The 27,341-nt window shown below is 33.4% G+C and overlaps 2 protein-coding genes across 6 annotated transcripts; one reads left to right on the forward strand and one right to left on the reverse strand.

Annotated features, from left to right (window-relative positions):
• Nucleotides 1-51: 51 nt before the first annotated feature.
• Nucleotides 52-26,900, forward strand: S6k (Ribosomal protein S6 kinase). Of its 3 annotated transcripts, XM_036372294.2 has the most exons (12): nt 742-949; nt 1,140-1,389; nt 1,458-1,716; nt 3,441-3,484; nt 4,377-4,503; nt 4,563-4,694; nt 4,767-4,900; nt 4,968-5,159; nt 5,239-5,329; nt 5,401-5,649; nt 6,776-6,883; nt 25,473-26,900. In XM_036372294.2, exons 3-12 carry the CDS (start codon nt 1,618-1,620, stop codon nt 25,704-25,706), a joined length of 1,410 nt encoding a protein of 469 aa, XP_036228187.1. In that variant the 5' UTR covers nt 742-949; nt 1,140-1,389; nt 1,458-1,617; the 3' UTR covers nt 25,707-26,900. The 3 variants fall into 3 exon arrangements, with proteins under 3 accessions (XP_069967832.1, XP_069967833.1, XP_036228187.1); XM_070111731.1 differs by lacking the exon at nt 742-949 and adding an exon at nt 52-204 and having other exon boundaries at nt 1,140-1,716; XM_070111732.1 differs by lacking the exon at nt 742-949 and adding an exon at nt 58-208 and having other exon boundaries at nt 1,140-1,716.
• Nucleotides 7,407-16,125, reverse strand: LOC106618481 (uncharacterized). Of its 3 annotated transcripts, none has more exons than XM_014236256.3 (7): nt 16,032-16,125; nt 10,825-11,740; nt 9,528-9,713; nt 8,412-9,175; nt 8,033-8,356; nt 7,833-7,971; nt 7,407-7,763 (listed from the first exon to the last, which is right to left on the reverse strand). In XM_014236256.3, the coding sequence occupies exons 2-7, from the start codon at nt 11,240-11,242 to the stop codon at nt 7,600-7,602; spliced, it is 1,995 nt and encodes a 664-aa protein (XP_014091731.1). In that variant the 5' UTR covers nt 11,243-11,740; nt 16,032-16,125; the 3' UTR covers nt 7,407-7,599. The 3 variants fall into 3 exon arrangements, with proteins under 3 accessions (XP_014091731.1, XP_036228137.1, XP_014091730.1); XM_036372244.2 differs by having other exon boundaries at nt 15,979-16,124; XM_014236255.3 differs by having other exon boundaries at nt 15,574-16,115.
• Nucleotides 26,901-27,341: the final 441 nt, after the last annotated feature.

The raw sequence follows: 27,341 nt of genomic DNA on the forward strand, positions 1-27,341 counted from the left end.
GCATGTAGGTATTATGCTAACAAAAACAACAACATAGACTTCATACATACTTAGTTCAAAAACAAATTTCAATAATATCCCTGTGTGTGCGCTAAAAATAAAAATAAAATAGTCAATCAACATTAAGGAAAATTGTATAATTTATTATAGTAGTGTGTTAAAGAGATAGTTATTGAAATAGAACGTGAAATAAAGCAACAAAAAGTAGGTAAATTGCTTTCTCGACATTTCTCAGAAATATAAAGATAAGCAAATACAAAAGTGTCACGACGGACACGAACGATGAAAGAAAATTTTAACATAAATAATATAAAGACAGAACCAACAATTACCAATAATATAATAAAAATCAAGAATGATAGAATACATTCTTGATAAAAATACTTCTTAAAAGCAATACATGCATATACCAGGGACGAAGTGTGTGTAACAGGAACTAACATACCTCACTGATAAAACCCTTCTTCTGTAATTCAATGATAACGAAGAGCTATGGAAATGTACTAAACCAATTAACAGACAAGAATAAAATGTATGGTAATAGGTAATCATTATGAAAATAATGTATGTACATACATATATAGATTTGATGGTTTTAATAACAAAAACTAGTGATTTAGAGCCTTCTATGAGCAACAGTAAAATAAGGAAACATTCCAAACATACTTTCAAGGTGAAAAATTTTATTCAAATACTTAAACATTGCACATCAATGTGTATGTATATTAAAGCTTTCGTAGAAATATGGACATACCATTCATGCTTATTTCGAGATATCTTGTTGTTTCTGGGATTTCCTTTGTTTTTGTTGGCTTTTGCGACTGTGCAAACTTACCATTACATTATACGAGTGTGGAACGCTTTTACGAATGAATGGTGAGTTACGGTTTTAGAGTTGCCTTTGCACAGGTAGTCGGGGAATCCGCATAGTATGAGTTGTGAGAAACAGGTAAAAAATTATTAATATACATAGTTCAATAGATTCAAACAATTTAAGTAAAGTTTATTCATGCTTGGTTTATTAAGTTAATGGATTTTCTCTGACTTGAGCGCACATTTTATACGAAGTAATATCTGATCTGGTGTTTTATTTTGGCAATTTTAATATATACAAGTGCAACCCTGTTTTTCATTTGCAGCTCCATTTGAACGCCTCGTGTTCGTCATCGGAGTAACATTTTTGATATTTTATATCAGAAAAAGAATCACAATTGAAAACAAATTGCAAACATCTGAATAAAGTGAATGTAATTTATATTACTAAGTACTATAATTGTGGAAATTTTGTATTTAGAACGTATACATTAAAAATTGGTAGATTGCAGACAGGAACGCAGGAGGCTGAAAGTTTTAAAAACTATTATCAAGAGGACGAAGAAATTATTACAGGCATAGCACTTTGTGATATCTGTTTTGTGAAATAATTGTAAATTTCTTTTTACGTTGCCTTGCGATAGGACTGTCAGTGCTAACGAAGAATAATAATTTCACATATAGTGGTTCACAACATATTAGCGAAATATAGTTGGATTTGTCTTTGTGTACTTCTCGAATTCATCGTCCAAATTTTTAGCAGCATTATAGCTGGAGTAACTATATTTTGCAAGATTGTGTACCATGGCAGACGTTACTGACGCCAGTGGTGTTTTCGACCTAGAGCTGCATGAGGAGGAAAACCCTCGAGATTCGGACGATGATAGGATCGAGTTGGATGATGTAAGTACTTTATTTGTTAATTTATCCAACTTTAATAAGACATTTCATTTAAGTATTACGTTGAAAAAATATTTCATATATAAAAAGCGTACATTTTCATATTCAATATAAATACATATGTATGTATATAACTTTGCATTTAGCATTCTGACCCTTTGTGGCCAATTTCATTTTAACCTATATAACACCGAGACAGTGCTATGAGGAAAGCGGTAAATTTACGGTCTTCTTGGCGATGCGATCTGATGGTATGGACGGATAGAGGAGGTTCCCAGGATTAAAAAAAGCATATATCCCCCTCAGACTTTAGTTTTGGATATTTGAATATAATGTTTAAAAATTGTTAAAGTAATGGGTTGGACCGACCCGCGTTATTATTTTTTTTAAATGATCGTTTCTACGACAGTCGGGTCTAAGTAATCGGAACGGACCCGGATTTATATCTGGCCAAGGACTGTCAACTCGGCACCATTCCTCGAAATTACTTCAGGAATGTTTTCCGCCGCTACAACAACAACAACAATATTTATTTTTTTGAATTTGTGATTGTGCCAAGTAATTTTTAAAGTACATTTATTCTTTAAAAACGTAGAATAAATAATTAAATGGGATATATTTCAACGAACACAGTGTAATTGCAAATATCCTAATTGAAAAAGGTGTGCAAAGTGCGTTAAACATAGTGAAATATCGTGCATTATTTTTACAATTTTTAAACTTTAAATACAAATATCTCAAAAAACAAAAAGTATGAGGTGGGTATATGTGTGTACATTTTTTAATCCTGAGGACCTCTATCTGTTTATACCATAAGATCGCGGCGCCAAAGAAATCGTAATCGTACCAAGGAACTTCTTTAAAAAAAATTATATTTTTTTAATGCTATTAAGAAATGACCTCCTAATATAGATACATATATCTGGAATGATAAAAATTACAAGTTTAATAAATAAAAAGTAATTCGAGCTATGTTTTTGTATTTATATATAAAGTAGTTATTATACAATTTATTAAAAGTTTGATAAGAGTAAAAACTTATAGTCAAAACAAAAGGGTATAACTAACATAGTTAAACTATTTCTTATCAAGTTCTTTATAAGATAACAAAGCGAAAAACAAAACTATTCAGAAAACAAATGCTTTATTAAGTGTTTTTTATTTTTAATCTGCCTATTTTCACCGATGCAGAAAGTCTAATAATTTGAATTCTTATTACTAATAAAATTATGACTTCAGTTGTATATATAAAATAAAATATCATGTTATAGACATATTTCTGCTTCCGCATTCCTATGTCATAATACTTACTGTATGTATGCTTATGTGAATTCCACTTACCCAAAAAATTAGTTTAAAATCTAAAAATCTAAAATAATAAATGTATTAACATTCTACTATCGAATTAAAATATTACAATTTTTTTGTTTTTTAATAAATGTTCACACTTATACATAAATACATGTGAGATAAATTTTCTTTCAGATTTTTATTCTTTACATTACATCTAAGTCATTTTATTTTGTTCTCACTTCTTAAAAATGAAAATGTTTATTTTCAATTTCATGAACTTAATATTTAATTAATATTTTATTATTATTAATATTTATTATATGTGTATTTGAAGTGTAAATATATCATTTAGAAATTTTAGAATAAGAGTTCGTGCGGAATGCGTTTTCTTGTGTCATACCACTAATAATCGACATATATCTTTTTCATTTCAGGTCGATTTAGAACCCGAATTAAGTATAAACAATATTCAAGAAGAGTAAGTATCAAAAGTAATATAATACGTTAGTAAAACTTTTACGTTCTGTTGTTGGGTGTATATATGTAGGTTCTCGGTATAAGCTCAGTTATTTCGTTAATTGTAATGTATATTCAAATATAATTGTACTGCCTAAAGGGTATTTAAAGCATTTATATTTATATTTTTAAATGTTTAATATGATTTTCTCTTCTATTTGTGGCGATTGTGTTGATGCATTTTGTTCACTAGATATGATATTTTTAATGTCTGAATTTTGAAATTGCCAACCGAAGAACAAGAGCTTTTTAATACAATTTTCTATAGCCTTTGATTTCGAAAATATCTGCGTTTTAATTTATAACACACACTGACTGGTAGTCACGTAGTTTTTTATATAAACGAAGACAAGTACATTATACTTTTCGCGAATGTAAGTGTTTTATTATATATTAACACAAAAAGTCAAATATTAAATTAAAAATATTCATAATTAAATCAAATGTGACAGTGTGTGTATTAAACGGTAATCTTCGTGTGAATATAAACAGTTTGAGCTATATTACTCTGTTTTTACCGAAACCTCTGTTTTTGCTAATAATGTAAACATATAGTAGAAAATGAAAAGCTCAAGTACATGCAAATACATTTGTAATTTCTGTTTTTACCGATAATAATTTTGCTAATGATATTGTTAAAACATCACTTATCTGTCATATCATATCAACAACATAACGATAAAAACCTTCGCAGTTAAACAACAGCTGCACAAGTGTTTGACGCCATACAGAAACATGAAGGAAATAATATGAATGGGAGGGTTTATCCTTAGTATGGTCTTAATTTATTATACTTTTTATCAGACGCAATAAAAATTATTAATAAAATGTATGTATATTTTTACAATTTTTAGAGTTGAAGGACAGGAAACTATACAGTTGTCAGAGGAAACTGTAAATCCCGGTAAAATAAAGCTAGGTCCCAAAGATTTTGAGCTAAAGAAGGTACTAGGTAAAGGTGGTTACGGCAAAGTTTTTCAGGTTAGTTCAATTCATATTTCTTCTAAGATCTTTTTACTTACACAATATATTTATTTTAGGTGCGTAAAACTGCGGGAAGAGACGCCAACAAATACTTCGCCATGAAAGTCCTTAAAAAAGCCTCAATAGTCACAAATCAAAAAGATACAGCACATACTAGAGCTGAAAGAAATATATTAGAGGCTGTAAAGGTATTTTTTGCATGCTTTATAAACGAAAATAATTTTACAATTTATTTATGCATTTGGCCTTTTCTATTACAGCACCCATTCATCGTTGAGCTTGTATATGCGTTCCAAACTGATGGAAAATTATATTTAATTTTGGAGTATTTAAGTGGCGGTGAATTATTTATGCATTTAGAGCGTGAGGGCATATTTTTGGAGGATACAACATGGTAAATGCGTACATACATACCTATATGCATAACTATCTAAATATTATTTCCTTCCTTCTATTCATAGCTTTTATCTAAGTGAAATTATACTAGCTTTGGGACATTTACACAAATTGGGCATTATTTATCGCGATTTGAAGCCAGAAAATATCCTTTTGGACGCACAAGGACATGTAAAATTAACTGATTTCGGGTTGTGTAAAGAGCACATCCAAGAAGGTATCGTTACGCACACGTTTTGTGGCACAATAGAGTATATGTAAGTGAAATCAATGCTTTTAAGTCTTTTTGTTTCCTCCCACTCAATAGTGATAAAATTAATTTTATTTTATATAAAGGGCACCTGAAATCCTTACTCGCAATGGCCACGGAAAAGCAGTTGATTGGTGGTCATTGGGTGCATTAATGTTTGATATGTTAACAGGCATGGTAAGTTTTTTTTTTACAAGTTGCTAACTGGAAAATAAATTAGTATTATATTTTCGCTTTATACATTTTAGCCACCATTTACTGCTGAAAACAGAAAGAAAACTATCGAAACGATTTTAAAAGCTAAACTAGTTCTACCTGCCTACCTCACGCCCGAAGCTAGAGATTTAGTGCGTCGTTTGATGAAACGCCAAGTGCCACAAAGACTGGGAAGTGGTCCAGAAGATGCGGCCGCCGTACAGTCACATCCATTCTTTAAACATGTTAATTGGGATGATGTATTGGCCCGGCGACTGGAGCCACCAATCAAACCTATTTTGGTAAATATATACTAATAGATTTATATACTGGTGTAGTAAAATGAAATCCATTATTTTTGCATGAAATTAAATGCTTTAATTACCATAATTAGAATGATCCGATTCAGGTCAAATATGCGCCGTTTTGTTCGATAACTTGTTGCCATTTTAAGGGTAATTTCATTATGCCTCTCTCATAGAAGCGTTCTTTCCTATTGGCAAAAAATTGAGACAGTCGATTTTCACAAGCCACTCTTGAAGCGAATTCTTACCAGCAAAATTGTTCGCCATTAACAGGAACAGATGGTAATCACTTGCTGCCAGGTCCGGACTATAAGGTGGATGCATAAGTACCTCCCAACCAAGTTCCCGGAGCTTCTGGCGAGTCACTATCGATGTGTGTGGCTTGGCGTTGTCCTAATGGAACACAATTCCTCTCCTATTGGCCAAAGCTGGCCGCTTCTGGGTGATTGCTTCCTTTGGACTTGCCAATTGTTGACAGTACATTTCTGAGTTAAGAGTATTGTCGTATGGGAGCAGCTCATAGTAGATAATTTCCTGCAGTGAAGTTGTCGTAAGTAATCCACTTTTCATCGCCAGTCACCAACCGCTTCAGAAATGGGTCGATTTTGTTGCGATTCAGCAATGATTCGCGGTATGGAAATTCGATCCATGAGGTTTTTTTTTTGCGTTAACTCGTGTGGCACGCAGTGTGGTTACAGTATCAGGACCATAAATGCTATTCACATTTCAGCCGCTTGGCTTGCGTTTTCGCCCTTATCGAAGAAAAATTGTAAATATAGCGTATTTTCTCTTTGTCCAAGTGTCCATCTTTGACGCGCGTTCAAACAAAACTGAATCAACCAATCATAAAACTGCCCGAAAAGCTTTTTTAGTATGAAATGTCATCTTTCTAACGCCATCAAGCGGAATCCGATCGGACTTATACAACGCGAGATACAGATAAAATTTTGAAGGCTGGCAAGAGTCCCATATTAAAAATACAATCAAGTTGCGGTTTAATATCAATGCAAATGCATAAATTTCATTTCCATTTTTGAACCTTGATATTTAATTGGCTAGTTTACAACTAATATTTTATAAAATTCATTTCATTTAGTAACTTCGTTTTCTTTTTCTTTTATAGCGAAGTGAGGATGATGTGTCTCAATTTGATACAAGATTTACAAGACAAATACCAGTTGACTCTCCAGATGATACAACGCTTAGCGAGAGTGCCAACTTAATATTTCAAGTAAGTGCATATTTGTACTGTGATTATAATGTGATATTATGATTTTTATTAATTTACGTTTATACATATGAATTTTGCTACAAGAGCTTCATAACCCCAACAATTAACAAATCTGAGGAAAAACATTTTAATATCCGCTAATGTCAACTCTTTAGATTTTAGTGGAATGGAGCAATATTGTTCTCGCATTTTCAATGAGTTTTATAGGTTATGGTATTGAGGTTCTTGGCCGGAAAAATCCTTAAAAAAAACTCAGACTAAAACTTACCGATCCAAACAGGGCTAGATCACCGAAATAACAGCCCTTGCCCCGACAAAATCCGGATCAATTCCGGTAACGTAGAACCGGCTGTTGTGGGCCGGAAAAATCCTAGTTGCTTTCTGTTAAACAGATCCGATTGTAGTAGAACCGGTTTAAGGTAGCTTTCTGATTTTTACATACATAACTCTTCTATAGCAAATTATTTTTGAAGAGATTATTTACCGTCAGATATCAGTAAACTGTTTTAAAACAACATTTAACTTAATTTGCAGACATTGCATATATACAATAAATAAGACTATAATGAATTATTTTTTTCGAATTTATCATAAAAAAATTATATTAACACAATTATTGATTCAGTGCACAGTGTCTGTAAATATAATACATTCTTGTAATAAATATTAAAATTAACTAGTCTATACTTAAGAAGATATAAAACAAGTCCATATTGTTAAGCTGCACCACATTGAAAATGCGGTTCTTTTAATGGTATGCCAGTGGGACCATCGGTGTATTCGCAAAAATTCAAACCGATTCGTCGAAATGGATGGCATTTACTTTTGGGATTACCCCATTTACCTTTAAATGATAACCATGATGGCACCAGTGCACGTCCTTGAAAATATTATTATATAATAATTTTAAAATTTTGTTTATATATCTTTATAGAATTTAATAACTTACCGTAAGATTTTAAGTTTTCATATGAAATATCCACCGATTTCCATGTGTTCCATGGTGTTCCAAATCCATTTATGTCATAAAGTCGCGCTACTTTCACAAAACGATGTTTTCCTGGTGCCGTCCACAGACCGTGAGAACCCTAAATGCAGAAATGTATAGTACGCTAGAATTATTGTGAAATTTTTAAACAAAATTTTTACTTTTGCCGCAAAAAGTACTGGGTGATTATTAAATGTTGTCACGGTTTTCGGAAAATTTGGCCTCTGTAATATGCCTTTACGAGTTTCCTGTTTCTTAAACTCAAATGATCCGGTCAGACGATTGTATGAGTAATACGCGCCTGCATCATGAGCTGAAACATACATTGCTTCTGGTTCAGCATCGCCAGTGAAAAATAAGCTCATATGTTCCCAGTCACCAATGTGACTGCCAATATCTTTGCGACGTCCTAAACAGAATCCATATACAGCCGGAAATGGAATGCTGCCCAGCGGCCCTAGGCTAAGTGTACACATTGTTTTGCCCTGAGGAAATATCTCATAAAAAAAGCATTTGCTTCTATAACATTTTAGGTCTTACTTGACTATATGGATAAAACATCCAGTATGTCACATGAAAGCTGGGCATCTTTTTACGCAGCTTTCGCCTTTCACCATCATTATTTGTCAGAAGATGATCATAACTGCTGCCTATATCTACGGTATTGTCCTCCAACATCTCATCGATAGGCATACTGAATTTAACATTGTCCACCAAATTGGCAATGAAATTGTTAACTTGTCCGCTATTGTCTGCTTGTATTGGAGAATCGGTAGTAGTCACGTCAGCTGCGCCAGTTGACTGCTCTACAGCAACTGGACGGCTCTCACCCAAGACAAGATCGTTATAAGGCTCTACCACTAAACCTTTAGGCGGTAAATTGAGCACGATTGGCGGCGATAATGGTAAATTATATTCGTTTTCGACCAGACGTAAACTATTGCGTCGCACACGTTTGAATACAGGGTACAGTCGTGATGAACGGCGTATCGTGACATTGCGCGCTTCATATGGATCGATTGAGACGGGAATGTAAGGTCCACGTGTGCTGCTTATTGTGATTGTGGATGCCAACGTAGACGTTGAGCTGGGCAGGAATGTTTGAGTTGCGGAAACTAGCAACTTTTGTTGCAAACCATTAAATTGTGATGTGTGTGGTGCTGTTGTGGGAGTTGCTGGCGTTAGCTTTGTGACAGTTTTCCGCATAGGTTCATTACAAAGCGTAACCACTGCGTAAATTGGCACTGGTGATTCGTTTGGATTACGACCGTAGATAAAAGACTTGTCATTTTCTAAAAGTTCGTCTGCAAAGGTTACGATTGGTTGAAATTTCGTTTTAGTTTGAATATCTTTTGATGGTAAATTTCTTTTAGATCCTACAAATTCATATATCTCAACAAAGATACCAATATAAATTTTCTGCCTTATTCGTTTTAATTTTTTAACAGTCCGAAATTACTACTTAAAAGAAATTGAAACATATAACAAATTGTACTAAGAATAACTATAACTAGTTAAAGTTATATAGTTATAGCAAAATGAAAGAAAATCGTTAAAAACAATAGACTTAAGCAACAAACCGTGTTTATATGATATTCAGTATTTTCGTTGTATCGTACATTCGTTCGTTTTTTTACGATTTTTTGCTTTACTTACCTATCTCTTCGTTGGTCACCAAATATGCTTTTTTCGAATCATCGCCAATTGGCATGCGTGGTATAAATGTTTTGCCTTTATCCCTGGGATGTACATTATTTAGAAATTCATCTACACCGAGTGGCATAAATTTTTCCTCCGGTGCCAACCATACAATCGGTGCCCATTGTCTAATTAGACGATCAACTGTGAATATAACATTATTTATTAGTGGCATAACATTAAATGTTTTTTGTTGTTTAAATCTCCAAAATATTTTGATACGTATGAAGATATACATAACTATTATAATCTCAGACCTAGAAATTTTTTATACAAATCTTCTTGTTTAAAAATTGTATCAAATTTGATCATTGGATTTGCTAAAAATCGACTTGTACGAAAAGTGTTAAAAATTTTCACTTTCCATTTTGCTCTTATAATTTACACGTGTAAAAGTAATACCTATACATATATGTTTTATTTCTTGTCTGACTGCGGGACATGTGAGTGCTTATTTCTGTATTTAAAGTGTGATTGGCCAAGAAAACAAACAGTTGCTCGCTCAGGCATACGACAAGACGATCGAACGATCGTTTCATGGTGATCCACTTAACCGCAAATCGGTGTGTAAACTGCGGTGTATATCATAAATAACCCGTTCTAGTAAAAGTGTAGGCCTACATATATTGTTATTTACAATTAAAATTTCACTCAATTTATCTTTATACAGTTAAAAAATAAGTAAACCAAAATTAAACATCAGGGTCCCAAATAATATAAAACACGACAAAAACAAATCGGCAATCGCAATGCTTTTAATTTTTAATCGAGGAACTTTTGTTATCAGAGGGAACTTTTTCTAGAATTTCAATTTATTTTAATTTGCTAGAGTCTTCAGGCTCAAAATAATTTATAATGTAGAATTTCATACCGCTCCCCAACCAAAAAATACTAATAACGAAAATAGAAAGATTAAGTATTTTTGACAAACTTTTCATCTATAATCGAAAAGAAGAAACCACAGGTTACAATTAACAATTAACTAGAACCAAATGAACATTCAATCGGACAGAAACAATGTCAACACAAGTTTTTACGATTTGCTTCTCTTTAAACTAGTAGAAGGGGTGTTTTCTGTGGAGTAAAATAACCATGGCCACGTATTATGTGTCTGCTGGGTAAAGAAATATTTTGTTTTCGTTTAACAACTTTTAATGTGTTAAAGCAAGAAATATATAGTCTTTGTACTATCATTTAAATAGTAAAAGAGAGATTTCAGTTCAGCTCAATTCAATACTTTGATACAAAACCATACCTACTTCTTTATCTACTGAAGAGAATTTTGTATGAAATCCATTTGGATATTGTGTATCGGAGTTTCCGTCGCTAGTGGGACCAGTATCAAAATCTATTTCGTCTACAATTTCTCCGATTATATTACTATTTTGGTTGCTGGTAGTTTCGGCATTATCTCCTCGAATATCACTGATCGCACCGCTAATGAAGGATTCTACAGGCTCATCAGCTAATGCGGTTGTAGTTTTTATAAATCCTATTAAAAGAATTGCAATTAAAGCAACAGGATGATTTTGACGACATTCATAACGTTTGACATATTTTGCCGAAACTGAGGGTTGTTGAGCGTGTACTTGTTGTGGTTGCTTCTGTTGAGATTGCTGGCAATTTCGATGACACTTTTGTTTTGGCTGTATGTACTGTCGACTGTTCGGCATTTTGCGGGGTGGAGCTGCCTATTTAATTGTTTATTTCCTTTTATCAATTTGTATGCACATGAATGTAAGTCGTTTTGTACAAAAGTATGTTTAGTATTTTATTGATCTTTTTTTGTTTGATTTTGTATCTATTAACACACACATACACAGTGTGGAATGTTGTTTTGTTTTTTTATTTGTCTAACGGCTTTCAATAAAATTCGTCTACCATGACCATAGTTGACTGGATGATGGTGTTGCTGGCTTGCTTCTTGATTTCGTTAATGAAGCAGCATCTTTACTTACAGACTCCAAAGTCTAGGCACTGAAGCGCACTTTGTTGGTGTTGATTTATGTGGGCCAATTAGATTATTATAGACTTCAGTTTCAAGGCTGTTTCTTAAGTTATGTAATGCGGCTATTACGTTATGAGTGTTTCTTTGTTGCTTATTGGAAAGGAAATCGTTAAAGTGTTTCTTCTTCTTTGAAGTCACGTTTTATCTTTTGTTTTTTAATGCGCTGAAAATATCGATACAGGTAAATATGTATACATATGTATTTGGCGATAATTATTTCACTAGATTTTTGAACTCTTATATTTTGTATACAGTATGTGTATGTATGTATGTAATACTTTTTTATAATAATTATGGGGATAGAATTATCAATTGATGCTTTAGTAGTTGATCTTGGGTGCAAAGTCATCAACTATTTTTGGAAAATGCTGCGTTGGTGCGGATTTTGGTCAGATAAATGATTTGAATCGCTAAAATAATATGAAAAATATATATAGACCTTTATGGATAGATTAGTTATACTTTTTATGCTCTTGCATGTCTTACATGTGCTATGTACAGAGTATACAAGTTTTGTTCACCTAACTGTTGTTTGTATCACCTAAAACTAATCGAGTTAGATATAGGGTTATGTATGTATATATAAATGATCAGGATGACGAGACGTTGAATTCCGAGTGACTGTCTGTCTGACAGTCCGTCCGTAAGCGATATTTTGAATAAAAAGTGAGATATCTAGGTGAAATTTGGTACACATGTTCCTTGACTCCCAAGGAAAGATAGGGTAGGGAGCGGCATCTATGGTTGAACAATAATTTTTAAAATGTTTGGTCCCGCCCTGTAATAAGTAAGAGTTCAATTTGCATGATGGCCGTGGCACCGCCCACCTTGGTGAAACGCCATATCTCGGAACTTACTTCACCGATTTCAACCAAATTCGGTAGGTATTATTATCCTGACAGATCGGATAAAAAATAATTAAAGATAAAACTTTGCACGAATAGTGCCTTTAAGGTGTACCACCAAAAATTGTCGAAATCGGGCTACAACTGTTTGAGCTACCATATGCCGAATTTGTGGTCCAGTTTGAATTACGAACTTTTGTCAAAAATATTTGTCAAACTGTGAGATATATTATTGAAATTCGGAGAGAATCCTTTCCGGATTTTCTTTGTTTGTATGTCAAAAATGGGTTGCGGATAAATACTTTCCGTAGCCGCCATATACTTAATATAAATATTTTTGAATTTCTTTATGTCGCATATATCGGCCAATATGTGGGTTATCTTAATAAGAATAAGAGATCGTGTTTCTTTTAATAACAGTGAATCTTTGTGCATAAAATGGATGAAATCGGGGTGCGGGAATATCACCTATAATATAAATTAATAATATATCAAATTTGATTGAAAGCCATTCACGATTTCGTCGAACAAGTAATTTTGAATTCTTTCGCAACATTTAAAAAAATAAAGTTTAGCCAATACCTATTTTCCCGCCTTTGAGCCTTGGAAATTGCACCGAAGCTAGAATACCCTTCACAAATACAGAAAATTCCATACAAGAACTTGATATTGATCGGTCTTGAGTATGGTCGCTATATGTTATATTGGTCCGACCTAAACTATTTCTTCGGAGCTTGTATCGTTGCTTTAGATAATCATCCGTGCCAAATTTCGTTGAGATATCTTTTCAAATACAAAAGTTTTCTATACAAGGACTAGATTTTGATAGTTCAGTTTGTATGATAGCTATATGCTATAGTGGTCAAATATCGGCGGTTTTGAGCTTCGTGGGGAGGAAAGGACGTGTGCAAAATTTCAGATCGATATCTCAAAAACTGAGAGACAAGTTCGGGTAGATGTCGGATATGGTTAAATTAACTCAGCTCGTCATGCTGATTATGTTCTCCGACGTTTCCTTCTGGGTTTACAAAAATTAAAACAAACTTAGTAGCAAACTTTATAGACCCTGTATAACAATATGCAAGCCTATTTGACTTTGCTTGTTTAGTTCCTTATCCTTAAATAATAAAAAATATTAATAAAAGTATGTAACCTTTTTGGGCATATTATTGGATCGAATTTCTTTATTAAAAAAAATATGAGTTATTTCGTTTCTAAACAACTGTAGCGGTACAAAAAAACAGGAGTGACATCATTAACAAAACGAATCTTTCAATTTTTAATAAAAAACATGTTTTAACTCTCAAAAATTTAGAACAAGACATTCACTGAATATACAATATATTAATATTTCCATAGTCCATATGTTTTAATTGAACGTAAAGAAAATTTGATATCACAGTTTATGTTAAATAAACTAAAAATTAGTTCCACATAAAAATAGGAGTATTCTATGTAGTACGAAAAATTCTAAAAGTTTTAAATTAAAATAATTTCAAATCTTTACTGAATGTAAAAATAATTCATATTCCTTTGAATAGCTTTGGTTTTTTTTTTAATAGCACATAACACTTTCTGGAACTAGAGCCTATGAGTTCCTGACAATGTTGAAATGGTAATCTTTCTCAAATCTTTTTTACTAATTGCCAGAAATTGCTCGAATTTGTTAGTTTTCGTTCAATAACACTTTTTTTCATATCAGTTCTAAAGGGTTTTATGTGGTTACGGTTAGGGAACTAAACAAACTGAGACATATGTAACTTCATCTCCGTTGCCTCTACATCATTTCTTTACACACTTGTTGATCTGTTTAACATGATTTTAGTATCGCCGTGTCTGACGGTTTTGGTTGTAAATCAGGGATTATTTTCCATGTTAGTGGAACGCCGGACAGAGTTTATAGAACTTTTACTAACAAATAATTAAATTTTAGATTCATCTGACTACAATATATTTCGCCATTTAAACACGGGCCAGTAGACATGTTTTTTTACAAATTGTACACGGGCGTCTACGTGTTTCTTTTTTAGTAGCGGGACTTTTAGTTCTGTGACAACACCTACAAAGAGTTTCAGTATTAACTGATAAATTTAGTTCATCATTGATGCTTTTGACTAACTCAATATCATTAATTTTGCAGTAGTGTCATATATTGGGATCTTCAACAATGGATGTTTGGCGCTTTCGTCCATCTGTTTCATTTGTATTCCTATAATTAAAGGCTTTTGCTACCATTTGGGCAAAATATCTTTTCATTTCTTGGATCTCTTTACATATTTTTCCTAGTTTTCGATTTTTTTTTTTATTATCATTTCCCACTTTACTTATGTAGAAGTTTTTTTACCCACTGAAGAAAAATTTAATGGGTAAATTTACCATAATTAATTAAAATTGCTGCTAGATTATGGAACTCTACTTACTTTTCTAATTTTGCAAATATTAATTAGTTTTAAGATTTATTTAGTAAGGAAATGTCTAATACTCCTATTTTTTGTGGAAAGCAATTAGTAAAACTGAACGAGAATAACAATCATCACATTAAAAATTTGTTTGATGTTTTAATGTGAATATCCCGTTTGTGTATCCAGAAACGTTATATACCCAAATATATTTTTCTTATAGAGACTCCTGTTATTTTGTGGATTGTGTATATTCACAATATATGTATATTGAAAACAATGAAACTGTGGTAATATGTGCGGCTGTCACACTTTGGATTTCACGAGCTGCAGCTTCATAAAACGAGATTTTTTATTCGGAAATTGATTTCCAGCTCTTTCACTAAAGCGTGCGCTTGTGCAAAAAGGTACAAGACGTCGTCCTAGTTTGGGCATTTTAGCGTGAAAGTGTTCAATTTTGTCGACGTTTCAGTCCATTCTTTAGCTTTTAGCACAATACGAGTATATTCACATACACACATGGAGTATGAGTGAATGCATGTACAAGTAAACTGTTGCAATGTGCAATGTATACGCGTCTTTTCGTTTTTGTTAAGTTGGGTTGCGCTCTTATTGAACAAATTTAGTTTATAATTGTGTTCCAGTTCTGTTTGGGCGTTTTGTATTAAAAGCCGGAAATTCGTAATCACATTAATTTATATTTTGTCTTGCTTTTGGCAAGCCTCTTTCTCTGACTTTCCCCTTTTATTTACTTTACTGGCTGTGGTGCGCTGTCGTCGCTTTAGTTGACTGCATTAGGTAAATGGCTTTACTGGATTCCATTTTTAGGCCATAAACGCTCAGTGCACATGTCGATATCGCTGACGAACACCGTTAACGTCATTTTGCAGCGCTATGTATATGCGCATGCGTGTTATAATTATTAAATGTGTGTTTAATTGTATATTAATTTATTTCATTTCGTTTTTAGTGTACACAAGGGTGTGATGATTTAATATATACGAGTTCGAAGTATGAATAGGTCAATGAATTTTTGTTTACTTTTTCAATCACGCTATACTCATGCGCACCCACACATACACACACTCTGCGTGACTTTCTTTTTTCAAATCGCGAAATAATAAAACAAAATCAACAAAATATCCACAATAACACACCACAAATTTGGATAACTATTCGCCTTAAACTAAACACCTATTTTCAATCGAACCGTTTAGCTCGTGGCGGAAACACTTGTGTTGAATCGTTTCTCCGGTTGTTTTCGTACCAAACCGCTAGCGTTGAGTAGCGTTCGCTGACTGTTTTTTCGTTCAAAACGGCAGTTGGTTATTGCTCTAACTGACATGCTAGTGGCGAGATGGTTCGCTGTGTTGTTAACGTGAGTAAAAAGGCATAACAACACAACAGGTATTTGCGCGTATTTTCTTGTTTTGCTTTTAGTTTTGTTTGATAACAAAGTCATGAATCAGAGGAGAGAGTTAAAAGAACGTTGCGACGTTCTCATGCTTCATGAATTTGATTGTTGCATAGTCTGCCTGACGATGTGGTAATTTAATCGAGATCTTCCTATTGGAGTTGTGCATTTCATGCTAACGCTGATTTGAACATGTCAAAGTGTGTACTAAACATAAATGCCACTACAAATAAACCACTGATTATCACGGATGACTTATTTTTTAGATTTCAGTGTTAATTGAACTCAATTTGATGTTTAAATATAATATGTACCAAATGTCATATTTATTTAATATTTATGATCCAACCCCTTTGCAGTGAAAGGTGTCCACTTAAATCGGAGCTTAAATCGTTGTTCGTTAACTTTCTATCTCGGATAAAAATGTTTTAAATTTGTTTTTTATACTCTCGCAACCTGTTGCTATAGAGTATACTAGTTTTGTGCACCTAACGGTTGTTTGTATCACCTAAAACTAATCGAGTTAGATATAGGGTTATATATATCTAAATGATCAGGATGAAGAGTAGAGTTGAAATCCGTCCGGCCGTCCGTCCGTGCAAGCTCTAACTTGAGTAAAAATTGGATAACCATATAACGGTACTGTTAAAAACTACTAAAAGCGCTATAAATCAAGCACTAAACACGCCAGAGACATTCAATTTTATCTCTGGGATGGTATGAGATTACTTTATAGGAACCGCGTTCAAATTAGTCAGTGGGCGTGGCACCGCCCACTTTTAGGTGAAAACCCATATCTTGAGATCTGCTTAACCGATTTTAACCAAATTACATAACATTATTCTCATATCTCTATGTTATAGTGCAAAAATGGGCGAAATCGGATTACAACCACGCCTATTTCCCATATAACACCATTTTAAATTCTATTTGATTCTTTCACTTTCCAGTATGCAAATCAAGCAACAATAATGGTATCGGGGTAAAACTTTGCGTGAATAATGCGTTTAAAGTATGCCACCTTGTGACCAAAAATTGTCTAAATCGAACCAAAACTGTTCAAGCCCCTAAGTACTAAATATGTGGACCCCAGTGCCTATAGTTGGCCTTCTACCGAAAATATCAGTCAATCCACAAAGAAATCTCAAACGAGTATACTATTTGACTTTGCGAGAGTAAAAAATGTTCGGTTACATCCGAACTTAGCCCTTCCTTACTTATTTTTGCTTGAATTTGAATACCTATATTTATAATTGTAAAGATAAGAGCAAAAGTATATCAAAATATGTCAATGCCTTAATCAATACATATGTTATGTTCTGTATACAAACGTGCTTACTGCAACAACAAATCGATAATATAAATTTACAATTTCAAGTCTCAGGGTATCGGGCAGATCCTCCATAACGGGATGGAGGTTAATATACTGGTTTGGATTAGCAAACGTGAGAAGGCATCAGATTGTTTTTACAAGCTTTTGCTTAATGCAAAAACTGTGTAAGGTAAGACCCTGACCTCGTTCATATTTTGGAGCTCTGAACTTTTCGACAAGCCAATTAGGTATCCATATTTCTTTAAATATGTATGCTTGTCAATAACTCATACACACACATAAATATGTGTGGGAGCAAGTGTGAGTTTAAAACAAAGTTTATTTAAAGATAGCATTTGCGAGTAATTATATCATACAATCTCATATATAAAAGTACGTGTATTGTATGTATCTAATATCACGCGCACCATATCGAATAGTAAACAGCAGAAAAAACGGACGTATTAGTGCGTGCGCATGCGTTTTTGCATTAACGAAATGTTTGTGGGGCAATTCATTATATTGCTGTACTCTATGGCATTTTTAGTCTTGGCTTACCTGTGTTACTACTTAACTGTGAGTGAGTGATATCATGTAAATTTACATACATACACTTATAAATTTGAACATACACATATACATACATACATGAACTAAATTCGCAAGTGCAATCTAATTACATGTGCCAACAAACTCAACATATTTTTGCGACGTTTGTTTAGTTAGAGCACAACGCAGCGTGAATATGACCACAATGCATACTAGAAAAATAAAACATAATAATTATGTAATCCTGGCAAGTTACTCGAACCCGGTTTTAACACTCCTTGGCTAATTCAATGCAATTGGCTTTCTTTGTATAATTTTGTTTTTGTTGTTTCATAAGTTTATGAAACCAAAAGAAAATGAAACCATAAGTAATGTAAAAGTAGTTTTATGGGACTGGGGGAATATATGAACAGATTGCATCTGTTTTAACTGACAAGCCTAAAATATATGTATATATTAAGCGAAATATTGATAAAAAGTTATATTAATATTTAGATTAAAGTCCGTCATTATAACATATTGGGCATATGGAGGCTGCTCAACATATCGCTTAACTTCATTTAATTTTATACTCTTGCAACATGCTGCTACAGAGTATAATAGTTTTGTTCACCTAATGGCTGTTTGTATCACCTAAATCTAATCGAGATATATATGAAGTTATGTACAGGATGACGAGACAAGTTGAAATCCGGTTGACTGCAAGCGATAACTTGAGTAATAATTGAGATATCTTGATGGAACTAGGTACACGTGTTCCTTGGCACCCAAAAGGGAGTTGGTATTGCAGATGGGCAGAATCGGCCAACTGCCACGCCCACACCAAGCCATTAATCGAAAACCTATGAAGTACTATAACACCCAAAATGAGATATAAGGCTGTTATTTCATACAACGAATTACATTAGGAAGCGGCATCTATGGTTTAAAATATTTGAAAAAGTGGGCGGGTCCGTCCTCTAATAAGTTCAATAAATAATACATATCTTCAAAGCTATTTAAGCTATAAAACCAAATTCGCTCAGTGCAAATCTTCTCACAGTGTAAAAATGGGTGAATCCGAATTATAACCCCACCCACTCCCACCTTATGACCCAAAATTTTCTAAATCGGACCAAAACTGTTCAAGTCCCCAGATACCAAATATCTGGGCCCCCCGTGCCATTGGCAAACTTTTTATCAAAATTTACATGTCAATCTTTCAGATATATTGTGGAAATTCTGAGAGAATCCATTTCTGATAATAGTATGTCTGTATGTCAAAAATGGGTTGAATCGGATACCTTAATGAAACTCAGAAAGTATCTTTTTCTCTTAATAATATTTAGTAATGCAAAAATAGATAAAATCGGGTCAATATTACCCCTATCTCCCTTATACCTAATATACGATTTTTTATATATTGGTCAATATGTAAGCTATCATACCAAAATCAACTGAGCGTATAATATTGAATATACTATAGTTTAGAGCCGAAAATATGTGAAATTGGTCCAGGAATTGCCCAAACTCCCATATACCACATATAATGATTTTTGTTATTCTAACAAACCTTTTGCCGAATATGCAGGTCAATGTATGAGTTATATACATATTCATAAAATTGCTTGAAAATATTTTTTCTAGTACGCTTGAGTAAAGTCTAAATTTTGTGCAATCAGCCCGCAACTGTTCTACCCCTAAATCCTTATTGTACAGGTTTTCGACTTCCCACCTGTCTTTAAACCGCTTAAAATGTGAAATAAAGTGAGCAAGCTTTCCTAAAAATTATGCGGTTATTTCCCTAGCCTTGAACCTGGCAAGTTGCAAGAGTATGAAATGTTCGGTTACACCCGGACTTTTTTTTCATTCGCAACCCTGAAATAGATGAACAATTTTTTAACCGTTTGGCGAAATAAAAATTATAAAACTGCTAATTCCCGGGAGTGGAAAGAAAGTATTTTAATGGTAATCTCATAATACCTATATGAGTACGTTTAACGTTTGACCTTAAGTTTTGGTAAATCAATCAATTAATTTTACATATTATATATATAATAATTCATAATTTCAATAATGATGAATATTAAGTATTTGTTATTAAAATTATATTTCATAACACAAAGCTATTCTGAACGCTAATTACAGTAATATTACTAAATATTTTCTACACCGAAAAATAATATAATTCAAGTTCGGCGTCAAGTCTTCATTGTTTTGACGGTTATGCTAAGGTGCTACTATTATATTAGTATATCCATTTTAGAGGGTAATGAACTTCCATATTTAGCCACTAAAAACACGAAAGATATTTACGCTTGCACTATAAACGAGGTATTTCACTAAAAGTTCATAAATTAAACAATCTTGATTTCGTGCAACGCTGCTAATTTGATTTAGTTTTATGAAACATACTCGTACCACAACTAATTAACAACAATTGAAGTTCCAATTTCATAAATGTAAGCGCCTAAGTATACCACGAGTATATACACATACATGCGTACCTCATGAAATACTTGTGTTCACTATACATTATATGCCAGCGGTTTTGTTAATTGACTGGTTTGTTTGTTGGAAAAGGCCGACGCAGGCAAACAACGGGTATGTTTTTATGACCAGTGGTTATGCGTAAACAATTTGTACTCTTTAAGTTAGTAATAATTTTACTATAAATAGGCTTGAAGCTCTGCAATACCTAAGAAAACGCATGTTCGTATATATGAAATTAGCAATAGATACACACATACAGATTTACATACATACATAAATAGGCCATACAATTTATTATCTGCTTCTGCATCCATGCTCCTAACACTCGTCACGCTACCACAAATACTACTATTTTATTGCAGTTGAGCAACTGACATCGATGACGAATGCTACGTACTATATTTTTATTTTTATATAACATATGTACTCTTGTGATATCACTGTTAGTATTGTGGTATGTTAGCGCTAAAAAGCATGCATGACATTGAACTACACATAAAATTATCCAACTAACAATTGGATCACTGAACTAAATTCATAAAATTAGCATGGAAACTATTGGAAGCTTTATAGCAAAACAGAATGTGGAATAATATATTCTATATATATGTATGTATATGTATTTGTGTGAGCACAGATATTTAAACCTAAATTACTAATTTGTTATTATATTGCTTGATCCGCTGGTCACGGTCTCTCAGTTTTTGAGATATCGGTTTGAAATTTTACACACGTCTTTTTCTCCCTAAACTGTCATACAAACTGTTCGAATCAAAATCAAGTTCTTTATGGAAGACTAGAATTGACAAGATATCTTCAAGAATTTTAGTATAGGCTACATTCTCTAAACATATCGCTCAGATCGGACCACTATAGCATATAGGTGACCCTTTTCTGCTAATAAGGTGCACATGTGAAGGGTATATAGCTTCGGTGCAGCCGAACGTAACGTTTTTTTGTTGTTTTAGATTAATTTGAAAATCTACTACATACTACATAGTATGTATATGAAACATTAGCCTCGAATTTATCGAAATCAAAATATCCACTATAAAATTTGTATGCCATAAAAGCTCTCTCAGTATTTAAAACAAATCACAAAAAAATACTCATTGTTTAACTCATTTCAATGAATTATAAATATTATGTTGCAAACTAAGTAATTGCGGATTTTTTTAAAAATCAAAGACAATTTTTTCATGAAACTAAATAACTTTATTCTGTAATGTATTGCCCATTTTGATCAATGACCTTTTGCCATCTTTCAGGCAGCATCATAATCCCACGTTCATAAAACTTCTGGTTTTTATTAGCAAAATCTGAATCAGGTACGATTTTACATCATCATCATTATTGAAATTTTTACCATTCAAGGAGTTTTGTAAAGATCGAAACAAAAAGTAATCCGATGGTGCAAGGTCAGGACTATATGGTGGATGTGTCAAAACATCCCAACCAAGCTCCAATAATTTTTGCCGAGTGACCAAAGAATCTGGTCTGTGGCCTTGCATTGTCATGATGGAATACAACACTTTTCGATTTATCAATTCGGGTCGCTTTTCTTCAACTGCATTGTTTAATTTCGTTAGTTGTTCAATGTAGACAACAGAATTGATCGTTCGGTTGGGTGGTAAGAGTTCAAAGTAGACAATTCCTTTATAATCTCACCAAACTGATAAAACCTTCTTTTGATGAATACCAGCTTTTGATGTTGTTTGAGCTGGTTCACCTGGCCTGCTCCACGAACTTTTCCGCTCGATATTGTTGTAAACAACCCATTTTTCATCGCCAGTTATCATTCGTTTTAAAAATGGATAATTTTCATTACGTCTCTTTAGCAAATCACATCTGTTAATGTGTTGCGTTAAATGCGTTTCTTTCAGTTCGTGAGAAACCCATGTATCGAGTTTTTGAACCCAGCCAAGTTGTTTTAAGTGATTTTCAATGCATGTATGTGATACATGAAGCTTCTCAACAATCTCACGAGTTGTACTGTGACGATCCGAATCGATTATTGCTTTGATTAGGTCGTCATCAACTTCAACTGGACGACCAGAGCGTTTTTCATCTTTGAGTGAAAAATCACCAGACCGAATTTTGGCAAACCAATTTTGACACTGCCGCTCTTTTATGGCTTCGTCGCCATAAACAGCACATAACTTTTTGTAAGCTTGCGATGCGTTTTTCCCTTTGTGAAAATAAAAAAAAGCAAAATATTGTATGACGAAAAGGTTCCTTTTGATCTTCCATTTTTCAACGAACGCCAAACGAAAACTACGCAACCGATCAAAAAACTTTTTTTTTACTGATTGACAGCTGAATTGCCAATTATCAAATAACAAAATGTGTTTTACATTTGGACTACGCCAGCAAACTTAAAAATTCAACCCAATATTTAAAAATTTACGAGAAATTTCAGCGGTCAAAAACTTAGTAGTGTAACAAATTAAAAATTAAATTTCGAAAAAAAATTGGTAAAATCGTTTTTTTATTTTTGTTTTGAAATTGGATAATACATTTTTATAAATACAGTTTTATATTTAGTTGCGTGATCTTTATTTTTTATTTTGCTGGCGTCAACAAATTTTTGATATCCTTCGGTGGAAATAGACTCCCATTCATTCTTCCCAGGTTTACATCGGGCTAGAGACTCCTTGACTTTAGACCTGAAATTTTCGATGGGGTTGGTGTTAGGGAACTGTGGCGACCATTTCATTACGTGGACATTCCTTTCTTCAAACCACCTTTTAGCAATATTACTTGAGATCATTCTCTTGCTGGAACGTCCAAATAATCATGTTTTCCTTGATCCAATTAATGGCTCCCATACCTTGTCAAGAAAAGCACGCCAAACCATGATACTTATACCTCCATGTTTTACCGTTGTACCGTGGTGTGTTTCGGCCGGTATTCGGTATGTGTTCTTACATATTGACGCGAACCCTTTCCGCCATATATAGCAATTTTTGATTCGTCCAACCATAAAATGCTGCGCTATTTGGTCGAATACCAATTTAAATGTTCTTTGGCGAATCGAAGTATTTTTCCAACATGCCTTTTAGGCAATAACGCAACTTTTCTTGTCTTTCGGACACTCATGTCGTGATCGCGCAAACGTCGGCGTACTTTTAGTTACATTAAAGGCGTCTTTTATTTCTGTAAGAACCGCGAATGGAAACTGCTAACAAGGGAATTGACTTTTCTTTCCGAAATTGCCGGCTTCCTACCATGTTTTTATACTCTCGCAACCTGTTGCTACAGAGTATAATAGTTTTGTTCACCTAACGGTTGTTTGTATCACCTAAAACTAATCGAGTTAGATATAGGGTTATATATATATAAATGATCAGGATGAAGAGACGAGTTGAAATCCGGGTGACTGTCTGTCCGTCCGTCCGTCCGTCCGTCCGTCCGTGCAAGCTCTAACTTGATTAAAAATTGAGATATCTTTATGAAACTTGGTAGACATGTTTCTTGGTACCGTGAGACGGTTGGTATTGCAGATGGGCGTAATCGGACCACTGCCACGCCCACAAAACGCCATTAATCAAAAACAAATAACTTGCCATAACTAAGCTCCGCAATAAGATACAAGACTGTTATTTGGTACATAGGATCATATTAGGGAGGGGCATCTGCAGTTAGAACTTTTTTTTTTAAAGTGGGCGTGGTCCCGCCTCTAATAGGTTTAATGTGCATATCTCCTAAACCGCTAATGCTATAATAACAAATTTCACTAGAAGCAAATGTTTTTAGCACTTCTATTGACGGTGCGAAAATAGTTGAAATCGGGTGACAACTCCGCCCACTCCCCATATAACGGTACTGTTAAAAACTACTAAAAGCGCGATAAATCAAGCACTAAACACGCCAGAGACATTAAATTTTATCTCTGAGATGGTATAAGATGACTTTATAGGAACCGCGTTCAAAATTAGACAGTGGGCGTGGCATAGCCCACTTTTAGGTGAAAACCCTTGAGATCTGCTTAACCAAATCTTCAACCAAATTCGGTGCGTATGGTTCATTTCATGTTTCTATGTAATAGTGCGAAAATGGGCGAAATCGGATTACAACCACGCCTATTTTCCATATGACTCCATTTTAAATACCACTTGATTCTTTCACTTTCCACTATGCAAATCAGGTAACAATGATTATATCGGGGTAAAACTTTGCGTGAATAATGCAATTAAAGTATGCAACCTTGCGGCCAAAAATTGTCTAAACCAAAACTGTTCAAACCCCTAAGTACTAAATATGTGGACCCCAGTGCCTATAGTTGACCTTCTACCGAAAATATCAGTCAATCCACAAAGAAATCTCAAACGAGTATACCATTTGACTCTGCGAAAGTATAAAATTTATTTATTTATTTATTTATTTCATCTGGTACAGGTCTATAGAGATATTTAACATCTGTGCATGTTCGGTTCCGAACTTAGCCCTTCCTTACTTGTTTATTATTGAGTTAGTACCTGTTAGCAATATTTACCATTGTGGGTGAGCTATAACTTTTTTATTTATCAGGGCGATCTTTTCGAGCGTACAATATTTATTTTTCGATTTTGCTAAATAAAGAACAGTAAAATTTTAATATTAAAAACAAAAATTTCATTTGAATCTCACCGTTATTTACAAATTTTCACAAAGATTTTCAGATAATTTTAATTTTTCAAACACTTCTCTTACATACTACTAAGATTTTGGCTGACCGAAAATGCATGTTTTCATGTCGACTTCTGACACTAACGGATTTTAAAGTGAATCTAAAAAAAAATGTAATAAAATAGTTTGATCACATAAATATACAGATTTTGGCCGCAACTGTATATATATACATTCACATATATAATGTTCTTCCTCTCTATATTAATTATTATTTTCATTATTTTCTTTTCAAGGGTTTCACATACGTAGCACCTTCAATTTTAGAGGACATGCACCGCGTCAATCGCATGCCAGCAAGATCACCAAGACGTACACCAAGACAGCATCATGAAGGATCATACCGCATGCAATTTCCGCCACAACGTGGCATTTATCCACGAGCCACGCCACCACATTTACAAGCTTTTCCGCCACGCCCATCGCCACAGGACGAAATGATGGATGTACAGGGTGTCCCTATTGTGTAGTTAAAGGCGGACAGCAACGGCAAACCCACATTGGCTACAGCCAATGCAAGAGCAAATATAAACACGCGGCCGAGGAATATTAATGATGGTGGTAGTAGTGCGAAGAAGAATTAAATGAATCACTATAAGCAGAGAAAATAGAAACTGATTATGAAACTGCAAACAAACAAACAGCAGCAAACATTTTTTTTAGAAAATATGTAGAAATATGTTGCTTAAGATTATTTATACAAATACAACTTCAAACGTTGATGAAACTTAAGAGGAACAATGTATAATAACGAGATGTAAAGAAGATCTTTTGGAATCAAAATGATGATACCCAGAAACCTAAACACTTAAAAACGAGTAAAACAATGAAAACCAATACCAACAAGTAAACTGAACGAGACCAGAATGAGTCGACATTGAAGTTTTGCCGGCTTAGCAGTTGGAATTTATTTGTGCGCGTATACAACAAATAGTTAATAGATTTAGTATAAAAAAAGAAAAAAGTGAGAACAACAGCGATTAAGGCTAATATTATGAAATCTAATTATTAAATACATATATAAATAGATATAACTCAATTGCAACAGAAACGAATATATGCAAGTAATTGAAAATAGTTAGCTCTTAATATAAAAGAACGATTGTAACGAATAAGAAAAACATACATATAGTCAAACTTTCGTGCATTGCCTAATTTGTCGCCGCATCGCTCGTTGTTGCCTACTGGCATGTGGTTTTGCGCTTTTTAGCAAATCCGCCCACGTCATCATGAACCGCTTTTTTATTATTGCATATTATTAAGACATGTAAATACACAAATATTTCAAACAAAATGAGGGAGCCAACTCTTCTGTCAACACCATCGCTATCAATTATATTGTTACTGGTACCAGAGGACATAAGCTGCATACATATATACATTAGGGGCAACAACCAACAAAGATAGTGGTTATTGTTGTATTGGTGAAAATAGGCGTACAATTTATGTTCAGTTCCCTTTACTTAGTTCAATTTAGTTTATATAAATGTATATTGAAAAGGAATGTAAACCGTTAGTCAACATAATATTAAACTATTGTTAATAATGAAATATATGTGGGAATTTAAGCTTGCAATATGTGCACTGCTACTAATTCAGATATGAAAGTGCCACAAATGTAAAAATTTATAATAAAAACTAAAATATTTAAGTAAATAATTGAACACTATTGAGTTTGTCACACTATCGTCGTTATGGAAACACATTGCCAAAACAAAAGTGGAAGTGACCCGTATTTAATTGAGCGTTTAGAAGGACTTCTCATAATTTTTTTTACTATTGTAATCATTGTTTTTATTGAAAATTTACTTGAGTTAAACTTTTTAAGGAATGGAATAAACAAAATAGTTTGTTTTTAAAAAAGATAATTCATTGAGTTCAGTCGCAGTAATAGTAAGTAATATCATATTCTTTATGGTTTTTACGTTACTTTAAATATTTATAATAAACACATAAACGGTTTTTAAGCTCGTTTAGTTTTTTGGTAAATACATCATTTATTTTGAAGTGTCATAACTCAAAATCGATCTTATATTAAGTTACTTTAACATATACATTGTTTATGATTCCTCGCAACAACAAATGGAAAATATGCAAATGCAACT

The sequence above is a fragment of the Bactrocera oleae genome, chromosome 6 (genome assembly GCF_042242935.1).
Source record: "Bactrocera oleae isolate idBacOlea1 chromosome 6, idBacOlea1, whole genome shotgun sequence".
Lineage (NCBI taxonomy): Eukaryota > Metazoa > Arthropoda > Insecta > Diptera > Tephritidae > Bactrocera > Bactrocera oleae.

What these genes read in the sequence shown, in the direction of transcription:
- S6k (XM_070111731.1), top strand. Translation starts at nt 1,618, where the DNA reads ATGGCAGACGTTACTGACGCCAGTGGTGTTTTCGACCTAGAGCTGCAT. An exon ending in ATAGGATCGAGTTGGATGAT is followed by an intron (nt 1,717 to 3,440) that starts GTAAGTACTTTA and finishes TTTTCATTTCAG; the next exon opens with GTCGATTTAGAACCCGAATT. An exon ending in GTGCCAACTTAATATTTCAA is followed by an intron (nt 6,884 to 25,472) that starts GTAAGTGCATAT and finishes TTTCTTTTCAAG; the next exon opens with GGTTTCACATACGTAGCACC.
- LOC106618481 (XM_014236256.3), bottom strand. Translation starts at nt 11,242, where the DNA reads ATGCCGAACAGTCGACAGTACATACAGCCAAAACAAAAGTGTCATCGA. An exon ending in TTCAGTAGATAAAGAAGTAG is followed by an intron (nt 9,714 to 10,824) that starts GTATGGTTTTGT and finishes TTATATTCACAG; the next exon opens with TTGATCGTCTAATTAGACAA. An exon ending in TGAAAACTTAAAATCTTACG is followed by an intron (nt 7,764 to 7,832) that starts GTAAGTTATTAA and finishes AATATTTTCAAG; the next exon opens with GACGTGCACTGGTGCCATCA.